The sequence below is a fragment of the Heterodontus francisci genome, unplaced genomic scaffold (assembly GCF_036365525.1).
Source record: "Heterodontus francisci isolate sHetFra1 unplaced genomic scaffold, sHetFra1.hap1 HAP1_SCAFFOLD_53, whole genome shotgun sequence".
Classification (NCBI taxonomy): Eukaryota; Metazoa; Chordata; class Chondrichthyes; order Heterodontiformes; family Heterodontidae; genus Heterodontus; species Heterodontus francisci.
In genome coordinates, this window is record NW_027141851.1 from 9,534,676 (window position 1) to 9,557,262 (window position 22,587).

At 43.1% G+C, this 22,587-nt stretch overlaps 1 protein-coding gene and 2 long non-coding RNA genes across 3 annotated transcripts; all 3 read left to right on the plus strand.

The window, feature by feature from the left end:
* Positions 1-3,985: 3,985 nt before the first annotated feature.
* LOC137364939 (scavenger receptor cysteine-rich type 1 protein M130-like) lies at positions 3,986-11,086 on the plus strand. Its single transcript, XM_068027817.1, has 5 exons — positions 3,986-4,027; positions 8,631-8,945; positions 10,078-10,395; positions 10,479-10,538; positions 11,070-11,086. The coding sequence occupies exons 1-5, from the start codon at positions 4,003-4,005 to the stop codon at positions 11,084-11,086; spliced, it is 735 nt and encodes a 244-aa protein (XP_067883918.1). The 5' UTR covers positions 3,986-4,002.
* A 24-nt stretch (positions 11,087-11,110) lies between these two features.
* Positions 11,111-14,721, plus strand: LOC137364946 (uncharacterized). Its single transcript, XR_010973259.1, has 3 exons — positions 11,111-11,153; positions 11,550-11,660; positions 14,642-14,721. It is a non-coding gene; the product is annotated as an uncharacterized lncRNA (long non-coding RNA).
* Positions 14,722-17,465: 2,744 nt separating this feature from the next.
* Positions 17,466-19,808, plus strand: LOC137364945 (uncharacterized). The gene is made up of 3 exons (XR_010973258.1): positions 17,466-17,553; positions 19,284-19,415; positions 19,694-19,808. It is a non-coding gene; the product is annotated as an uncharacterized lncRNA (long non-coding RNA).
* The last annotated feature ends 2,779 nt before the right edge of the window (positions 19,809-22,587 follow it).

Consider the following 22,587-nt stretch of genomic DNA (forward strand, 5'->3'; position numbering starts at 1 on the left):
TACCCGAGTTCACACAATCACAGCTGATTGACAGCTTACTGCTAACCTGACTTGCCCTGTTAACTGCGAACAATGAACTGCCTTGCAGTTTGGTTTTTAATTCCAAGCCAATTGCTAAATGTTAAGGCTAGATTTCAGTCTTAGCCACTAATTACCAAATTCCAAACTTCCCACTCTGCTTACAACACATGCAGTTAAAGGTACACTCTATGCTTGCACACTTTGCCTGAACTCTACCTTACTGCATTGCAGAAGAACATTCCCCATGCAGGCAATTGCAGTTCAAGAGGACTGTCCTGACACCGGTTTCAAGGGCAAATAGAGTTGAGCAATAACTGCCACCTCTGCCAGAGATGTCCACATCCGCATAAAGGAAAGCAGCTCCAAAATGGGCTTGTTTTGTATTTGTTGTCCAGATCTTCTATAGCTCATCCATCAAACCCCTTAACCATTTTAAACACATCAACTAGATAAGCTGTAATCCTTCTGAACCAAATCTACTACAAACAAAGTTTATGAAACTTGTCTTCATAATGTAACTCTTAAAGCATTGTTGCCATTCTTGTGACACTGTCCTGAACAACCTTCAAAGCCAATGGTTTTGTGAAGTGCCGTGCCCAAACGTGACAACAGATACAACAGAAACATCACATCCTTCATCGTTTACATTCCAAAATCCAAGAGATAAAGACCAACAATCGATTAGCGTTAGCAAGAAGAGCTGTTAATTTTTGAGTGTTCAGCCAACTTCTTAAAGAGGTCCTGTCGCAATTATTGTGATGAAAGTACACAGACCTGAAACATAACTCTCTTGCTATCTCCACAGATGCTGCTAGCCCTGCTCAGTATTTCCAACATTTTCTGTTTTATTTCAGATATCCAACATCTGCAGTATTTTGCTTTTGTGTTGCTGTGGTAATTCTAATTGTTTTTTGATAGATAATTTGTATAAAGTATGGATAGATAATCGTGTACATAAGATTCAACTTTTATACCCATTTTCTATTTTGCTGTTTCTATGCAGAGGATGATTTATAAATTATTTGGATTTGGATTGGTTTCCAATACAGGGAAACGTGGACCTCGATTGGTTGATGGGACGAACAGATGCTCTGGCCGGGTGGAGGTGCTGCACGGAGACCAGTGGGGGACGCTGTGTGACATGTACTTTGATCTGGAAGACGCCAACGTGGTCTGTGAGCACTTGCAGTGTGGGACAGTAACCTCAATCCCAGGAGGAGCTCACTTTGGGAAGGGAGCCGGTCCAGTGTGGAAGGAAAGTTACAGGTGTCGGCGGAATGAGACGCGATTGTGGGATTGTCCTGTTTCATCCTGGGAACAGTTTAGCTGCTCCCATGAAAATGATGCCAGTGTCATCTGTACGGGTGAGTCATCTCAGTCAATTGACCTGAAATACACCAACTGTTCTGCTGTCAAGCATCATTAACTATTTCCACAGGTCGCTGATTCACTGGTTTTGCTGATCCCATGCTTCCTTCGACACTAAGATTCTGAGATGTGTTTGTCGGTTTATTGGTCTGAATTAAATTACAAATGAATCAAATAGCTTCACTCCAGTAAACATTGAATACATACAATGTCTAGTGATTAGTACTTATCGCTCATATAATATCTGTTTTGTGGTAAATCTAGGGCACTATTCAAGGGGCATAGAATCAGCAATTTGCTCCCAGGACCACTGACATTGCATAGAAATGCTGCTCGAGCATTGAAACTGTGATCAATGTTGGCCGTTCAAATATGAATTATCATGGAATTCTCTGCAAAGATCAGTTGTATAATAGAAAACACCGTGAACCTGTTTCCAGCCAAATCGCGTGAGATAAATTTACACTTCCATTACATCAAGGGCAATAAAATAATAGCGACTGAAGTAACTCGTTATTTCACCAATATGCCATGTCTTTGATTATTTCACAAACTTGATGTAAATTACAATTCCCCCAGTTATCCCTCAGCCAGTGCCCTCTTACAACAGATTATCTGCTCAGTTAACTGATCGCTGTACATGGGACATTAATCAACGCAAATTGCTCCCACGGTTCACAATTTAACATATAGGTAATAAAAACAGGAAGTGCTGAAAATACTCAGAAGTTCTGGCAGCATCCACGGTGAAAAAAACAGAATCAACCTTACAGTTTGCAGATCTTTCATCAGATCTCAGAGATTTAACAATTTTTAAAGAAAGGGGAAAGCAAGGAAAGAACGAAAGGAACAATCTGTGATATGCTGGAAGGCAGGAAGAATTAAATGGTAAATGGGACAATGCAAGGCAGAAAGAGATAGGAATGGGCCAAGTGAAAAACACATTTCGAGAGGAGCTGAAAATTGGAAGGCAAGACATCGTCCAAAAAAGGGGAGGGAATCTTTCCTGAAATTGCTGAATTCAGTGTTCATTCCAAAAGCCTGTAAAGAGTCTAGTGGAAAGAGGAAGTGCTGTTTCTCAAACTGATGTTAATCTTCATTGGAACTGTGTCGGAGAAAGAGGAGAGAGATGTCAGAGTGGGAGCGGAATAAATAATGAAAAGGACAGGCAACTGGAAGCTAAAGGTAAAGCTTGCAGACTGAACAAAGGTGTTGTGCAAAGTAAGCACTCAGTTATGTTTGGTGTCCTAATGTAAAGGAGACGGTATCATGATCAGTCAATACAGTGAATACAGTATACTAAAGAGAAAGCAGTACGAGAAAATCGCTGTTTCACTTGGAAGCAGTATTTGGCGGCTTGGATGGTGAGAAAGGTGGAGGTAACAGGGCAGTGGTTGCACCTCCTGCGCATTCATGGGAAGGTCCTGGGGGAAGGGGTGCTGAGAATGATTGAAGAGTGAATCAGGGTGCCACAGAGTGAAAGGTCCCTTCAGAATGTTAAACGTGGAGGGAAGGGGAAGATGTGCTTTGTAGTGGCACCACATTAAAGGTGGTGGAAATGGTGGAAGATGATCTGTTGAATATGGAAGCTGATGGAGTGGAAGATGAGGAGAATCAGAATCCTATCATTGTTCCGGGAGGGGGAAAGGGTGAAAGCAGACGGATGGGGAATGGAATGGACGTGCTTGAGGGCCCTGTCAAACATGGTGGGTGGATGAGGAGGTGAGGAGAGTCCTCGGTTGAGGAAAAAGGAATACATATCTGGAACCACTGGTATGGAAGGTTGTATCACCAGACATTGCAGATGGAGCAAGTGAAAAAATGTGATAGAGTCATTCGAAGAATTGGGGTGTGAGGAAGCATCGACATGGTAACTGTGAGAGTCACTGGGTTTACTCTTTATATTAGTTAATAACCTATGCCCAGAATCAGAGACAGAGATGTTGAGGAAGAGAACGGAAGAGTTGAAGATGGACCATGTGAATATAAGGAGGATAAATTGGAAGAAAAGTTGATAATTTTTAAGTACAGGGCGAGAGCTGGAATATCAGTGCATGTGGACAGGAGGACGACCTTCAGCCCCTCGGCTATCACCTGCAGTTCATTTTACCCTCTGTCCCCAGTTCAGCAACCATAAGCTACTCGGTACGTCTCTAAAATGTATTTACAGAGAAAAGGTAATGTTGAAAATAACCTTTCAACAAGCCTTCTGAACAATGATGACAGGAATAGTAACCATTAATATTAATGACTTTTCGGGTGGCAGTAAATTCTGAGATATTTTGCTTCAGTTTCACCATTCTCAATGTGTTTCATATTGTAGATGAAAATTGGTCACTAAGACTGACTAACGGGGGAAGCTGGTGTGATGGGCGAGTGGAGATTTGCTACAATGGCAGCTGGGGGAGATTGCAAGATAGACACTGGACCCTGAATGATGCCAACGTAGTCTGTACACAGCTGGGTTGTGGTGAAGCGACAGCCGCTTATAACTATTCAAAGGACAGAGAGAGTGAAGGACCCATCTGGGTGAATGATGTCCAGTGTGAAGGAAACGAATTGCAGCTCCAGAACTGCATCTTATTCACATTGAATTCGTCTCTCACTGACAGTATGGATGTAGGGGTCCTGTGTTCAGGTAAGCAAATTCTTCACTGCTTTTACAAAAACATAAAAGTGAAATGTCTAATCTGCTGAGAAAAGTGATAATATCGGTTACTTGTTCCTGGGTTTCTCAAACCAGTAATTTCACTCGAGGAGAGTGGGAGAGGATGGTGGGCGGTCGGGGAGCTGGGGTGGTGTACAGAGAGAGAGGACACGGACACAATTAGACAGCAAGAACGTTTGTATTACAGAAATTTCAATTAACACATACATCACAAGGGGTTTAACAGGAATGTAAACAGAGAGAAAACTGACACAGAACCAAACAAAGAGATGTTAGAGTGGGTGACGAAATTCTTAGTCAGATGGTTGGATTTGAAGAGCCGGAGACACGGAAATATTTCTGGTGGAAATTCAGATCTGGGGGTTAGATGGTTAAAGGCAAAACTGAAAGTTGTGGCAATTGAAGTGGGTGAAGTACAAGAAGCTGTATTCAGAAAAAAGCAGAGCTCCTGAAATGATTCAGGCTGGAGACGGTTATACTGATGCAGGGGGAGAGCATGAAGGTGTCTGAACAGGAAGATCATATTTGGAAACTCTAGGTATTGATCGCAGAGTGCCATGGCGTTCCTGAGAGGGGCTTCATGTCGGGCAGGCAACAAAACCTTGGATGAGCTGATGTTTCTGGAGGATGCAAGATGGGTGATCGCCCAGGAGAACATTGAAATATTCGATTCTGCAGGCAACAAAGCATGGGTGAGCATTTCGGCAGCAGATGGGCTGAGGCAGGAAGGGAGGTGAGTGATGATAGAGGTGAAAGATAACGGCCTTCTGATAAAGAGAATACGGAATTGGAATCTCAGCTGTGGTATCAATTCCGGCGCCAACTTGCAATCAGTTCTACTGTATAGTATATAAGTGGAGGTAGCTGTGTGGGAGTTGGTCTGATGCAAATTTCATTAGGTTGTGTATAAAAGTAGACAGATGTTTTGGACTAGGCACTTTAAAGTTTCATTGTGTAGCATGTTAATGCAGGCATGTGTTCTGGGGATGTTGCATTATGCAGAGTGTAGTTTAGTTTTGTTTAGTTTAGAGATACAACACTGAAACAGGCCCTTCGGCCCACCGAGTCTGTGCCGACAATCAACCACCCATTTATACTAATCCTGCACTAATCCCATATTCCTACCACATCCCCATCTGTCCCTATATTTCCCTACCACCGCTCGGGGCAATTTATAATGGGAAATTTACCTAACAACCTGCAAGTCTTTTGGCTTGAGTGTGGGCAGATGTTTTCGGGTTGTTCCAATGAACATTTATTTGCATACGACATGTGGAACTTACAACATAGGAGATCGTTAATGATTCAGATTTGATACCGATTGGTTACAGAAAGCATTTTCTTCGGACACTGTGGAAATCAATACATTCCAGCGTTTCACGTCAGAAGTTTACAGTGCTGAATGGTGATAACACACTCAGTCACTGGACAGAGTAGAGTATGTCATCTTGTTCTTCAGTTAGGTAAATGTTAAGCTCCACCCAACATTTATACCCACCTACAGAAGCCATGTGTCTTCTCCTTGTCCTCTACTTCTGTATCTGATGGGTCACATTGCTGATGTTTATTCTCCAAAGTGCCTGACGCAATTAGTCCAATCATTTTTGTCCAGTCCAGATTAAATACTGGTTTCTGTTCAGCCAGGAGGTCTACACATCTGGCGTTCAATTGTCCATCGGCGCTTCCTGATCCTGTCCAACATTTTGCAGAGAGATCCTGTTTTCTGTCCTCTTTGGTCCGGTCTAACAGTCATATATTGATAGAATTAGTCGTTTAGTTCATTGATTTTTTACAGACAATAGCAATTGCTAATGTGCCTCACATGTTTCGTTTGCTCATTTAACATAATTGCAGCAGTCTGTCTGGACAGACAGGTCTGCATACTCTCTGTTCAGACATGCGGTTTATGTATCTAAAATTACTCAAATATATTCCTTGTCAAAGACAGAGTCCCATCCTCACAAAGGTAAGTGATTCTCTTATGCTATTGATATTAAATTGATTTATGATAATGTAATAATCAATACAAACCTAAAACGTAGTTCTGCAGGAAGATACTGCATATTGCAAGGCTGATGTTTAAGGGTAGTACTTGTGGACCTTACATTCTCCAATATGAAGTGGAGTAGTAAAGTAATAATGAAGTAATAAACAGCGTGGATTAAACTGCTGGTCTTGCCAGTGACACCAACATTCCCTAAAATAATTAAAAAACAGAAAGGCACGGTGACATGTGGGGAACTATCTGGTAATATAATCCTGAATGGATCAATCACATAAAGCATCATTGGGTCCTCCTCATCTTCACTAAAACCTCCCGTTTGACAAAGATTATCCAGGAAGGCAAAGAAAACGCACAGCAAATATTCTCCATCATAAATCTTCCTCCTGAACCACTCCCCTGCCTCGTCCACCCTGAACTCCAAAAATAATTGAGAGGAGCTCATAGACTTTTTGTCACAAAGTTCAAAAACATCCGTTCAGTCACCTACACTACTTCCCTTTCTTCCCCAACCCATCAGGCCTAACTTCCTATCAGTTCCCACCCCCATCCCATACGATCACCCTGAATTCACATTTCTTGTTTCTCTCCTAGAATCCTTCACTCTCTCTCTGAACCTGTGCTGTTGATGGTATCCACATTTTGCTGTCTACACCTTATTTCTATTAAACTACTGAACACAAACATTCCCTTCCTGGGTTCCATGTTAGCTGGCTATATTAACGATTCTCTTTCTCTCTCTCTCTCTCTACATGTTCAGGCTCCTCTCCTTCAAATCAGCAGTCATCACACCTCTCCTCAGAAAGGAACCATTGACCACCTGTCCATGCAGGTTACTGCCCCAGCTCCAACTGTTCATACCTCGCCAAAGTCCTTGAATGTGTCGTCGCCTCCCAAATCCATGCTCATCTTATATGAAGCTGCATGTTTCAATTCCGCAAATCAATTTTCTATCCACACCACAGGACAAAAACAAACGACATCCGAAGTGATTGTGACAAACATAAACGATTCCACCTCCTCTTTTTTGACTTGTCTCAAATTTTTATATGATTGATCATGAAATACTTCTCCAATTCCTCCCCATTAACACACGTCTGGGTGGGACTGCACTCAGCTGGTTCTAGTATTATCTATGCAGTCATGGTCAGAACGTGGCCTGCAATGGCTTCATTCCCGCTCCTGCAAAGTCACCTATAGTGTCACCAAAGGATCGATCCTTTGACACTTCATTACTCATTTACATGCTGCCTTTCAGCGATATCCGCAAACACAGCCTCAGTTTCCACATGTATCTCACTGTATCCAACTGTACCTCACATTCAACACTCTTGAGCCCTCCAATGTCTGTACACTGTCAGAATTCCAGGCTGACATTCAGTACTGCATCAGCAGAAAATTCCTCCAACTCTGTATTGAAAAGATAGAAACCATCAGTCCCCACCGCATGTTTCCTTGTCTCCAACTCCATTTCTCGCCATGCCAACTGTCTGTCACTCAGCCAGACAGCTTGTAATCTTGGTGTTATATTTGACCCCAGGGTGATCCTCCTATCAAATCTCCATATCCTCATTAACACTGTCTATTTTCACCTCCATGACATCACCCGCATTTGCCCTTATCTCGTCTTGTTGATAGCGTTGTTCCCTCCAGACTCGATGATTCTAATGCACTCCTGGCTGGCATCACGCGTTACAACCTCTGCAAGCTCCGCTGTCTCGACCATTTGCCACTCAGGCATCTGCCCTATGCTCACTGACCTACTTTGCCCAGCAATGAGCGGTTTTAAAATTCTCATCCTTGTTTCAAATCCCTTCCTGGCCTCACAGCTCCTGTCTTTGCAATCGGCTCCAGACTGGCAGCTCCCAGTTCTGGCTTCTTGACCATTCCTGGTTTTAATTGTGCACCATTGGCGGCCGTGCCTTTATTTGCGAAGGTCACATGCTCTAGAATTACTTGCTTAAATATCTCTGCCTGTCAACCAGTCTTTCCTGCTTTAAGACGTTCCATAAAAACTAACTCTTTTACTTAGCTTTTGGTCATCTGACCTAATATATTTTTCTGTGCTCTGTGTTAAAATTTATTTGATATCACTCCTGTATCGCGCCTTGGGATGTTTCATTACGTTAATGGCGCTAGATAAATGCAAGTCACTTGTAATTGAAGATGAGGGAAATAGGAGATGGCAGTAAATGTCTGACCAAGATAACAAATAAGGGTAACATACATGGACAAGGAACAGATACAGTTATATAACATGAGTATAAATTAACTGTTAATCGTGTGAGTGATTGCCTGTTTGACACCGTACACAGCGTTCAAAACATAAAAGAGGAACTGGAGATCAGAACTTGTCAAAGCCATATGTAATAGCATATCTGAAACATTGCTGTTCTTTACATTCTATGTAAGAAGTAAGTGTAAACAGATATTCTGTTGTCTCGTTTTATTTACCTGTCACAGGTGCATTTAACGTTCTTTTTTTGAGCTGGTGATGGTAAAATCAGTTGTATTGAGTGATGATGTGAATGTCTATTGAAAGTATAATCCTCATGTACTGTTATCCAACAGACCACGTGCAGTTAAGGCTGTCTGACGGTGGAAGCCCATGTACTGGCCGAGTGGAGATTTATTACAATGGGACTTGGGGCTCAGTTTGTGATGATTCCTGGGATCTGGCGGACGCTGACGTGGTTTGCAAACAGCTGGGTTGTGGAAAGGCATTGGACCTGGCACTTCCTGCATCTTGTGGACCAGGCTCAGGGCCAGTTTGGTTGGATGAACTGACGTGTTCCGGTAACGAATCATTTCTCTGGGAATGTCCCTCAACATCGTGGGGTAACCACGACTGTTCTCATAAAGAAGATGTGAGGATCATGTGTTCAGGTAAAGGTGCTTCCATGTGCCCATTTTCCGTAGTGTTGTGCACGTGGTTTCACAGGGAAGATATGGCTTCGAATTACATACAATGGACAGCACGGAATCTGGCCATTCGGACTAACTGGTCAATGTGGTGTTTACGTTGCCCACGAGTATCACCCCACATCATTGCACCTAACCCTCTTTGCATATCCTCCTGCTTCTTTCTGCCTCATGTACCTGTATAGCTTTACTTTAAAGGCATCAGTGCAAATCACCTCAGCAATTGCATGTGTTCGGAATTCAAAATTCAAACCACTCCCTAGGTAAAAAAACAAACAAATTCTCCTGAATTTCTTATTAGATTTATTCGTGATTATCCTATATTTATGGTCACTAGCTTCGGTCTCTGTCACTTCAGAAGTGATTAGTGCCTCTGTATCCCGAGGTCTCTTAGCTGATCTTTATCATTTTGACTCTTATTTTACAAGACGTACGTGGCCTCTTTATTCTTCCTGTCAACACTGAGCACCTTAGACTTATCTCTATTCAACTTATTTAGCAATTGTATGCCCATTCGGCCCGTTTATTAACGTCTTCCCGTATTTTGTCTCTGTCTTTCTTAGTGTTAACTATATCCCCAAATTGCGTCATCTTAAATTTTGAAATTAAGTCTCCCTTGTCTAAATCCAAATCGTTCATGTAAATGTTGAGCAGCAGTGACCCCAGCCCTGTGGAACACCACTTCCCAACTTCCACCATTCTGGGTTACCACATTGTACCTGGACGGTGTGCTTTGTAGCTGGTTTCCTATCATTCTTGCACTGATCTCTTGACTTCACAGGCTCTGACCTCAGTCATAATCCTTGTCAGAGGCCTTCTGAAAAAAAACATGCATATTACATCGACTGCATTATCCCTGTTATCTTTCTGTAACTTCTTCAAAGAATTCAATAACGTTGTTTGTCTTTTCTGTTGTGAAATCCGTGTTGATTATTCTTTATTACTTTATGGGCTGTCGGTGTTTTTCTATCGCTTTTCTAATATAATTACTGGAAATCAGTGAACACAACCGGTGCAGCATGTGTTGAGCTGTGCAGTATGAACATACAACGAGTTATCAATCTAACCATCTGGATATTTCGTGTGTCATTGACAGAGCACAAAGAGCTGCGGATGGTGAACGGGAAGCATCGCTGTGAGGGGAGAGTGGAAGTGTTCTACAATGGCACCTGGGGAACAGTGTGCTCGGATACACTTGTTGAACGTGTTGCAGAAGTGATCTGTAAACAATTACAGTGTGGTCCCCACAGTTATATCGATTATTATGCTCAGTCATTCGGAGAAGGATCCGGACCCATTTGGCTCGATGGGATGGAATGTATTTCACACGAATCGTTCCTTTGGCAATGTCAAACAGAACCGTGGGGTAAACACAACTGTGAACACAGGGAGGATGCTGGTGTTGTTTGTTCAGGTAACACAACAATCCTCTAAATGTGCGAGTGTCATTTCAAACATTGGTGTGTGATACAGTCAGCATGTTTCTCTTCTCAACAGAAGCAAAAGTAACTGAGGAGCAGCCCCACAGATCAAAGGACTGCATTCGAGAATATGATTGTAAACGTGGGCTTTCACCAGATGCTACTTCCTCTTTATTATACCAACTATCTGACATGTACTTCTTTCTTATACTACATCAATAATAACCATTGATTCTCTTTGCCAGATTCTGGACATTGGTTGCGCCTGTTTGGAGGTAACACCAACTGCTCCGGGAGAGTTGAGATATTGTGCAATAACAGCTGGGGCACGCTGTGTGATGACTCCTGGGATCTGGCCGATGCCAATGTTGTCTGCAGACAGCTGGATTGTGGTCACGCTCTTTTGGCCCCAGGAGGAGCTACTTTTTCCCAGGGTGACGGTGTTATCTGGCTGGATGAGGTGAAATGCACTGGAAGCGAATCTTCTCTGGCCGACTGTCCTTCTTCATCGCCGGCTCAGTCTGACTGTGATCACAAGGAAGATGCCAGTGTGATTAGTTCCGGTGAGGGTGGCAGGGTTTGGAGAGTGGGGATAGGGTGCCTTGTTTTGTTAAATTGACTCATTAGTTCGGAAATTAAGAACAATATTTATCGTTTAAATGGAAAGTGCTGAAATCCTCCTGAACGTTTTGTACAATATATTCCACAGGACTCGATGTGCCTCCGATTGTTTTCCCGTCCTCATCTGCAGGTACTTACCATTATTAGTATTCCAGCTAGCGTTCGGGTTTGTATTAGTTGAATTGGTATTGTTGTCATTTCCTCAAGATACTATAAGCATGTGCTCACTGACTGGAAAAAAAATTTCCTCGCCGCATATTTCAAATGGTCCGGTTGAAAATCCGCTAATCCCAGTTTCTGACTGTACCTGAACTGTCCTGTACTGATCAGAAACATGGGGGCACTGTCTCTGTAATTTAGATTGGCTCACACTTTCCTCTGGTGCAATGTGTACCACACATACTGGGGAATGTTCAGCCCAACTCATTGCCCGGAAGCAGTGGATATAATTATTAAATACTTATATAAATATTTTATCATGCAAGACGGACTGTGTCTGTATTAAAGCTTTCTTGTTGTCATCAAGAACAGGGATATAAAACAACTTCCATCCTAGTTGCGGTCTGCTTCGGAGTCCTGCTAATCTGTGTGTTCATCTCACTGATGGTGGTTATACAGAAAAATTCAATCAGAAGAGGTGAGGCTCATATCTTACCGCGGATCCAACACAAAATCCCAGATATTGTGTCATATACTGCCAAAACTCTCGTTCATTGCAGCTTTCTATGAACCGTCAAGTGGCCTTGTTAGAAACATATTGTAATTATTTTTGCTGATTTTCTCAATTCAACGTGCTCGCAAATAGTGAAAGGTGACATTTAAACTGGAGAGTGATTTGAAGTGTCCACATTCACTGTGAGAGTTCATCACATAATACATGAAACTCTGGAAGAATTTACTTATTGTAACAATGGATCAAGAAATTTGATTGGAATTTCTGGGCTGTGCATTCAGCTATTTATTTGACTTTTAAATCTTCCTTCATCCATTGGGTATCAAATCCAGCCCTTCAGATTCTGGCTCTGGGCATCCAATCTCGAGCTGTCTAACCGGGTCTGCCTGTTATTTTGACAAATGAAATTTGTATAGGACCTTCTGCATTCACCAGCGGTGATTCTACATTCCAAAACAACGCTTCCACTCATATTTCACCCAACTAACACACTCCTGATTTATTATAAGAAATGGGCCTCTTAATAAAAAACACTTTCCATAATAACATAGAGTTCTTATAGAAATAGCTCTCTCTCTTACTCAGAAAGATTTGAAAGCTCGGACAGCATCGGCCTGTTATCTCTGTCGAGGACCCGACTAGAACAGACTCTGAAACAAGACAGTCCAAAAGCTGATACGATCAAGCTTTCTAACCTCACTAGACTGGCAGTAGTTTACAAACGGACACAAGAAGCAGATCAGGTCATCGAGTCATAGAGTAATAGAGTTATACAGCACAGAAACTAGCCCTTCAGCCCATTGTGCATGTGCTGGCCATCAAGCACTTATCTATTCTAATCCCATTTTCCAGCACTCGGCCCTTAGCCTTGTATGCTATGGTGTTTCGCGTGCTCATCTAAATACCTTAAATGTTGTGAGGGTTCCTGCCTCCACCATCTCTTCAGGCAGTGTGTTCCAGACTCCACATCCTCTGGGTGAATATTTTTTTCCTCAAATCCCCACTAAACTTCCTGCCCCTTATGTTGAATCCATGTCCCCAGGCAACTGACCCCTCTGCTAAAGGAAAACGTTTCTTCCTATCTATCCTATCAATGCCCTTCGTAATTTAGTAAAGTTCAATCAGGTTTCCCCTCAGCCTTCTCTGCGCTAAAGAATACAACCCTAGCCTATCCAGTCTCTCTACAGAACTGAAATGCTCCAGCCCAGGCAACATCCTGGTGAATCTCCTCAGCATCCTCTCCCGTGCAATCACATCAATCCTATCGTGTGGTGCCCAGAACTGTACACAGTACTCCAGCTGTGGCCTAACTAGCATTTCATAGAGCTCCATCATAGTCTTCCTGCTCTTATATGCTATGCCTCGGCTAATAAAGGCAAGTATCCCATATGTCCTTCCTCACCACCTTATCTCCCTGTGCTTCTGCCTTCAGTGATCATGAACAAGTCCACCAAGGTCCCACTGACCTTCTGGACTCCCTAGTGTCCTACCATCCATTGTATATTCCCTTGCCTTGAATGTCCTCCCAAAATGCATCACCTCACACTTCTCAGGATTAAATTCCATTTGCTCGGACACCATCCATCTTACCAGCACATCTATTTCGTCCTGTAATATAAGGCGTTCCTCCTCACTGTCTACGACATCAGCAATTTTCGTGTTATCTGCAAACTTACTGATCATACCTCCTGTATTTACATCTAAAGGTACAGTGCAAACAGCAAGGGTCCCAGCATCGATTCCTGTAGTACACCACTGGTCACTGGCTTCCACTCACAAAAACAACTTTTGACCATCACCCTCTGCCTCCTGCCACTAGGCCAATTGTGGATCCACTTTGTCAAATTGCTCTGGATCCCATGGTCTCTTATCTTCAAAAAGGAAATAGTGAGAGCTCAGAGCCAGCATGTTCCCCTAACCTTGAAGAGTAGGACCAACAAGTCCAGGAGACCCTGGATGTCAAGGGATTTAGAGGATTGGATAAGGAACAAAAAGGAGTTTAATGGCAGAATCAGTGAGCTGAAAACAGTGGAGGCCCTAGAGGAGTATAGGAAGTGTAGGGGGTATTTAAAAAAGTAATTAGGAGAGCGAAGAGGGGACATGCAAAAACACTGGGGAGCAAGATGAAGGACAATCCCAAGTCTTTTTGAAGTATATTAAGGGCAAGAGGATAAGATTACCGCCGATTAGTGGCCATCAGTGTGTGGAGTCGGAGGATGTAGATTAGACTTTAAATGATTATTTTTCATCTGTATTCACCATGGAGACGACCCATGTAGGTGTCGAGATCAGGGAATGGGATTGTGATATACTTGAACAAATTATCATTGAAAGGTAGGAAGTATCAGCTGTTTTAGTGGGCATAAAATGGATAAATCCCCAGACCCAGATGAGATGTGACCCAGGCTGCTATGTGAGATAAGGGAGGAGATAGCAGGGGCTTTGCCACACATTTTCAAATCCTCTCTGGGACAGGAGATGTATCAGAGGACTGAAGGACAGTGAATGCGGTACCATTATTCAAGAAGGGTAGCAGGGATAAACCAGGTAATTACAGGCAGATGAATCTAACATCAGTGGTAGGGAAACTATTGGGAAAAATTCAGAAGAACAGGATTAATCTCCACTTGGAGAGGCAGGCATTAATCGGGGATAGTAGCATGGCTTTGTGAGGGGAGATCGTTTCTGACAAACTTGATTGAACTTTTCCTCAGTGAACACATTTGTCCCCAGTCTGCTGCAGGTGAACATATGAGTATGTAGAAAAATAGACACAAAGACATATGCACAAATACGGACAATAAAACTACTCCGCATTCACAATACCTGGCTTTATCTCTTTACTATCACAATCTCTGCCATTTTGGAAGTGTTCGCAGATAATTTACTGTTAAACGCTCATGGGTTGCAACTAAACTTTAATCTCCCCACCATCCACCTGACAGGTTCTGTCACTAGCGGCAAGGGTTCACTGGCTGGTTTGTACCAAGCAATTTATGAAGAGATTGGGAATATTCCACCTGGCAAGGATTCCTATCAGGTCCGGCGTTCAGGTCTGTATTTTATATTTCATACCGAATTTTCACTAGACAAATGTCACTTCCGCTTAAATACCCCATTTTAATAGTCAGGTTACTGACTGAACACTGTCAGAAATCTGCTCACTATCACCATGTGAAGGAGCCCTGTCACAGTGCGAGTGTGTCTTTCTGTGAGTATAGTAAGATGAGCAATGGGTTTGGGAAGATTCCCACCCGCCGCTAATGCTGAAAGAACGTGATTTCTATTTGTTTATAACTATCATGTCATTTCATTCGATTTAAACTAGACCATAAATAATCACTGCTCTCAGAAGGAGATAGTCACATTGACTCAGATTTTATTTTTCTTGGTGACTGGAATTCTGGATCAGAAACACTTTCCCATCAGGAATTCCTTACCTGAAATCGGTGGTTTCCACCAAGAAACTTATTCTAACACCTTGTATTCTGAAGTTTAACATGAAATCTACAAATTCTGCTTCATGATACTGGGGCAGCAACATTACCATACCGATATAAGTTCTGTCCTGAACTGTATTTGCAGGGCGATTTAACCATTGAGATAAATTACTCAGTTTACAACAAAACACACAAAGACGATTTCCCTGGCAGCTAAGATAACGGAGAATCATAAAAGATTCGAGAAGTATATTAAGAGTAAAAGCGTAACTGGGGAGTGAGTCGGTCCCCTTAAGGATCAGTGTGGGAATCGATGTGTGGAGACATGGGAAATGGGCGCGGTCTTAAATGAATACTTTAGTTTGTATTTACCGTGCAGAAGGTTATGGAAGCTAGTGAGTTCAAGGGAGAGAAAAGATATCCTGCAGCATATCAACATTACAAAGGAGGAGGTGTTGGAGGTTTTGAAGCGCATTAAGGTGGATAAATCTCCAGGGCCTGACCAGGTGTATCCTAGGATGCTATAGGAAGCAAAGGAGGAGATTGCTGGGGCACTGGAAGATATTTTTATGTCATTGTTAGCCACAGGTGAGGTATCGGAAGACTGGAGGATGGCTAACGTTGTGCCTTTATTTAAGAAGGGAAGCAGGGATAAGCCAGCGAACTACAGGCTGGTGAGCCTTACATCATTGGTGGGATTCTGAGAGAGAGGATTTACAAGCATTTGGAAAGGCAAGGTTTGATTAGGGATAGTCAGCATGGCTTTGTGCGTGGGAAATCATGTCTCACGTATTTGATTGAGGTTTTTGAGGAGGTGACCAAGAGGATTGACGAGGGCAGGGCGGTGGACGATATCTACATGAACTTTGGCAAGGCCTTTGACAAGGTCCTGCATGGTAGGTTGCTCCTAAAGGTTCAAACACATGGGATCCAGGGAGAGGTAGCCAATTGGATACAATATTGGCTTAATGATAGGAGGCAGAGGGTAGTGGTGGAGGGTTGTTTTTCAGATCAGAGGCCGGTTACAACAGGATGTAGATCAACTGGAAAAGTGGGCAAGGGATTGGCAAATTGAATTTAACGCAGACAAGTGCGAAGTGATGCATTTTGGGAAGTTAAACCAGGGCAGGACATATACAGTGAATGGCAGGGCCGTGGGAGTGTTGCTGAGCAGAAAGACCTTGGGGTGCAAGTACATAGTTCCCTGAAAGTGGCAACACAGGTAGACAGGGTGGTGAAGAAGGCATATGGCATGCTTGCCTTCATTGGCCGAGCCATTGAGTACAAGATGTGGGACGTCATGTTTCAGTGGTACATAGCGTTGGTTCGGCCGCACTAGGTGTACTGTGTGCAGTTCTGGTCGCCAGACTACAGGAAAGATGTGATTAAGCTGGAGAGGGTTCAGAAAAGATTCACAAAGATGTTAGCTGGTTTGGAGGACTTGAGTTAGAAAGAGAGATTGGATAGGCTGGGTCTGTTTTCCCTGGACGAAGGAGGCTGAGAAGGGACATGATAGAGGTATGTTAAATTATGAGACGTATAGATAGGATAGTTAGCCAGAGTCTGTTTCCCATGTTAAGGGTGACTAAAACTAGACGGCATAGATTTAAGGTGAGAGGGAGGAGGTTTAAAGGGGATCAAAGGGGTAAATGTTTCACACAAAGAATAGTGGGTATCTGGAATTAGCTGCCTGAGGAGGTGGTGGAGACAGGAAAAGTAGCAACATTTAAGAGGCATCTGGACAGGTACTTGAATGAGCAATGCATGTAGGGATATGGAATTAATGCAGGTAGGTGGGATTAGTATAGATATTCGTTATGGTCGGCATGGACGCGATGGGCCGAAGGGCCTGTTTCTATGCTGTACGACTCTATGACTTTAAGAACAAATCCGTTATTAGCCTCCTTGCACTCTTTTCTGCCCCATTATCCGGGGTGGGGTTCGGTTTTGGAGCCAACATCGGCCATTTGAGACTCTAAAATGGAAAGAGATGGGGACAGGGTGGAGGGATCTGAATTAAGAAACTGTGCTAACTGACTATTTTTTCACTGTTGTTTCTGCGCTGATGTCTGAAATCTGAACGACCAGCTGTACTGTGTATTGTTTTAACTGCTCGCTGTATGAGCCAACATTATTGGTCCATCCCAAGATGCTCCTGAACCACTGCAGTCCCTGTGATGAATGTTCCACAATCGTGTCAGATACAAAGTCCCAGTACATTGTCATCAGATGATGACGGTTTATTGTTATTTGCTCGAACGTCCCACTCAATCTCTCCAATAACCATCCATGTTTGTGTTTAACAGTTACTGATTACATTGAGTCCCTCAATCAGATTGAATATTACACCAGTCACAGTTTGGGTGACACGGATCCTGGATCAGAAAATTCTGAAGGGAACTCCTCCAGTATTCAGGGTGGGTACATTTTTACTTGTCATCATCAGGCTTTTTAATCCATCACGCTGTCTGCTATCTAAAATTAACATTGAAATATATCAGAACTTACTCGCTGTAAAATGATGCTGCTGAAAACATGGAGATTTGCTGATTGATTTTAGTTTTAAAAAATGGAGAAATAATTTGGATTTCTACAAAACCATCCCGATTGCACCCAGTAGTATAATGGAATTAAACTTTCAGTTCATGATGTTTTCTGGCACTGTTGTCTGGGCAGTGAAATGTGAAATTTGTGTGCATGTTAGATAGGTGATTCAACGGGATACATGTGACTTTAATACGGAGGGCAGAATTTTATTACACATTGGCTGCAGATTGGGAGGGAAATTGCCACTGGATAGCGGTGCAAAGGAAGCTCGACATCTTTACACTGTTAGGTGATATTCCCAGAGTCGGCAGAGCTGGTGGGTGGAGGCTGCACTATAAGGCTCTGGGCAGATAACTGAGCCTATAATACAGGAAATTTATGGCAATTTTCTGAACTATTCACAAATTAGTGAAAGGCGGGCGACAACAACAGCTTTCAGAGACTCGCCATCTACACGGAGGCGGAAGCTCAGAGGAAGGTCAGTTTTGGCTGTGAAAAGCATTGTGGCACTGGAGGGAGGGCGAGAGATACTGAATCACGTTATTGGCAATCTGGAGGCTGACCGATCTTGGCGATCACAACAGAAGTATTCAGGATGAGCATCCTCTCCGACTTGCAACATATGTATGCAAAGTGAAAAGAGTGGAGGCATTGAGAAATGAGTGCAACAATTTACAATAGATGTCATCCACTCCTGTTTTGAGGTCTCCCATTGTGGAGGAGCATCAGAGATGGAGAGAACTGTAGTCCGCGAGATTTGGGCTGCAGCACCCAGAGAGGCACAAGGAACATGACGCTGGAAGAGAGGGTGGGCGAGCAGGTCTCACAGTAGCACGCAAGCAGCTTCTTGAGTGCAGAAGATGCGACCCATCAGAGAGGGTTTACCATCTGAGGTTCTGCTTCCTGCAAATGTCAGAGCAGCAGTGTCACTGAAGATTGTGCCTCTACAGGGAGGCGGTCACTGAGCTGTGCACGATGATGGAGGAGGATCTGAACCAATGAGTGGGGGCACCCCTTCCCCAAATATATTTTCATCTTTTCTGACATTTGAGGCCGTCAGCTTAATGTTAGGCACTGCACTCACCTTGCCATACTACATCAGGGCATTGATTCTGTTTCTGCACTGAAACCTCTTACATGGGACCACGTCACAGCTGGTTACCTCCTGCTCAATCTCCTGCCATGCCGCCGCCCTCCCCACCTGCCTAGCTGGCCTCCTCCTCCCGTCCCGATGAAAAAGCGCTTCCCTCCTTTCCCTTTCTGTCTGAAGGAGCACTTCCATGGAGGCATGCGAAAACCTGGGCGCCACCCTTGCTCTGGCTGCTGCCATCTGCCAAACATGCAGGTTGCCAGTCTCCCAACCAATGTCCTACTCTGCCGTTCCTTTCAGTCGATTGCAGGCTGCATTTTAAACATAGCATGAGCGATGACTTACCTGTCGAGACACGACAAGTTCCCACCATTCGCCAGCCTCTAATCTCACGACAGTTGAAGATCACAGTCTACCCTGGCCGGCCCGTGTATACTGACGTCTAATAATATAATTCTAAGCATTCAGTGTTACCATTTATTTTCAGTGAAAATCATTATTTCCTCTCAGGTCTGGTTCCCGCTGATTATGATGACGTTGATATTGGAGCCATTGACACTCAGGATGGGCACTTTTTGCTGGACAGTGGTCCTGATGATCTCTTCACACTGACAAGTGCCGGCGGTGATCTCTCCACTCTTGGTGAGTTAAACTCCCACAGTCACCAGCTGATCCATTTTATCTGCTATCACCCAGCGGTAAAAAAAAAAACAACGCGGTGAATGGAGCTGGAAAACATTCAGAGGCCACCAAATTCCAGTCCCCTCTACGTTATTGACACATATATAGATAACCCGCACTGAACCCGCTTTCAGTCCAGTCATTAATCCATCGTCTTTCGCTCAACAGTATACAGCTCTCAAACCCGAACTGATCCCGCTTCCAGTCCAATCATTAATCCATCATTTTTCCCTCCACAGTATACAGCTCTCAGACCCGCACTGATACCGCTTTGCTGGTTCCCTCCAGTCCTGAAAACAATGAGGATGTTCACTGTGACACGTTCACAATAGCAGACATTCCACTAACAATGCGCAGTGACTGTGTGGTTCAACATCTTACATCTCCATCACACCGGTAAGACGAATGCTTTATTATTTGTTCCATGTATTTGTGCTGACACTGCAGTCTCGGCTGTTTCCGATATTAATATGATAATTAATGGTGTTTTCAATGGTCAGTGATTCCAAAGTATCAGAAGAGAACATTTTCTGTACTTACTAATGATATAGGAGGCTTATTGAAGCAGAAATATTCTGAGGAGATCAGATACGGTATTTGATGTATTTGTCTGATGCGTAACATTGCTGTAAATCTCTCAAGTCGTTTTTGTTGTCCTTTCAGGTAAAAGTCAGCCTCAAATCCTGTGAATGATGTCTGGAGGCGAATCTGTGTTAAATCTGAGGGAATGGCATGAATCTTTCCAACAGTGTGAACATGATGAATGTGCTTTGCTTTGCTATATAAACATCACTTTATTTTAATTAACCATCATTTTACTTTGTGTTGAAATAACTAGATTTGGCTTTTCTCCATATTTTGTTTGAAGGTGTGTGTTTTCTGTTTAATTGAAATACAAAACAGAATTGATATCGGATCATTTCTCTGTCTATACAAATAGTGAGATATATTACTCCACATGTAATTACCAGCACTGTTACAGAGATGAAAACCATTGCTTATTAATAAAGAGTTTATGTAATGTTCGTTTTGTAACCGATTCACTTTTCCATAGCCTGTTAAAAAAAGGTTTAGAACACGTCAGGTGACAAATAAATGGTCTGTCTCTTTAATCTCCATTTATTGTTACTGCTTCCTCCATCGCCATATACTCGATGTGAACAAATTACTGCAGTTTATAATGTAAGTGCTGATGTACAATAGGAATAACCTTAAAAATAATTTTAAAAAGCATTTATTCAATGTTGCAGTTGGAATTTGTGCCTTTGTCAATATCAAAAACTCTTTTATGTTTCAAGTGCTAAATAAACACCAATTCCTAGATACAATACAATGTTCTTTTACTGTGCTACACTATCCCAGAGTATGGCGGCAGAGCAGGAGAATCTGGTCAGAAATCCATGCGTTTGTGCCGTCAATTTTAAACATTTCAGTGAGTTATCAGCAGAGCGCAATTGTTACTCTGTCGGGAGAGCAGCAACACCATGCATTACTCTCCAGAAAATTGTGATTTTTCTGACTCGTTGGCTTACATAAATACCCGTATCCATCAGTAGACGACGACCATCATTTGAATTGAAAACGAATCATGCTGGAATTATTTAACAGCTAAGATATCATCTGTGGCGAGAGCTTTGAATGTTAATGTGATTTCTTCAGAAATATATATTGGTCAAAATTTATTACTTTTAGCAAATACAGAACCAGGGAAAAAGGGGGACTTGAGAGAGTAAAATAGTGAAGGTCTGTGTTAAGATGCAGGCAATTGTGATTAAATGAATCCTGCCCCACTTTACTCTTTGTTATCAATGTCCCTGTGATCTGCAGCAATTCATTCTCCCCACCCTGACGTTGTCATTAAACCTGCAGACTATGGAATCGCTGTTGATGTTTTCTGAAAAGACCTCTACCTTGGGGAGCCTAAACACGAACTCTCTGACATATCGTTCCACCTCACCCAGACCATGACCACAACACCGAACATCATGTCGTCCTTTCCCATACTATCATTGAACTCATTTCCTCTTGAGATCTTCACCCCGTGCCTGTAACCGCGCACAGACCCATCTAAATCCTGCAAACATCCACAAACAAGACTACCTCGATAGACTCAACATTTCAATCTGTTCCTTTCCGATGGAGCTTAACTCTTTCCATTGCACTTTCTCCCCTTGTCTTCTGCTGTCGCCAACCACGATTTTAACTACTCTGGTGTCCTGGCCAGCAATGTTTCCTTTTCGCCATGGACATCCAGTCCAACACTGTAAACAGGACATGTAGACTCCCTCAACTTCATCCCTCCCCAGGCCGTCCAACCACTCTACATTTACATCTCCCACCAAGATGTTCATTCCCTTTAAACTTCTCTTTCTCTCTCCAGAGCATGTAATTCTGCTGAAACTCTATCACTCACCAGGAAGATCAATCCCTTTAAAACCCAATCCATTCAAGAAATTCGGATCCCTGCTACTCCATCCCTCATCAGGACGGCCATACCCTCAACACTTCTGTCACTAACCAGGATGTTCAAACCATCGACAAGTTAGCCCATTCAAAATATTCAGTTCTCTACTTTTCCATCCCATGCCGGGATGTCCAGTCGCTTTACAATCCATCTTCTACCAGGATGTACCTTCCACATACACCAGTATCTCTGACTACGACGTGCAGCCTCTCTGCATCGTTATCACTTGCCTCACCAACCAGTCCTTTGACACCCTTAACTCCCACCAGCACACGGCATCTTGTTTGGGTACATTGATGACTATTTCAGTGTAGTTTCCTGACCTCATTCTCAACTGAAAGGAATGAACTTTGAACAAAGAACAAAGAAAATTACAGCACAGGAACAGGCCCTTCGGCCCTCCAAGCCTGCGCCGATCCAGATCCTCTATCTGAACATGTCACCTATTTTCATTCATGTATCTGTCCAGATACATCTTAAAAGACGCTGTCGTCCTCGCCTCTATCACCTCCGCTGGCAATGCGTTCCAGGCACCCACCACCCTCTGCGTAAAGACATTTCCACGCATATGCCCCCTAAACGTTTCCCCTTTCACTCTGAACTCGGGACCCCTTGTAATTGAATCCCACACTCTGTGATAAAGCTCCTTGCTATCCAACCTGTCTATAC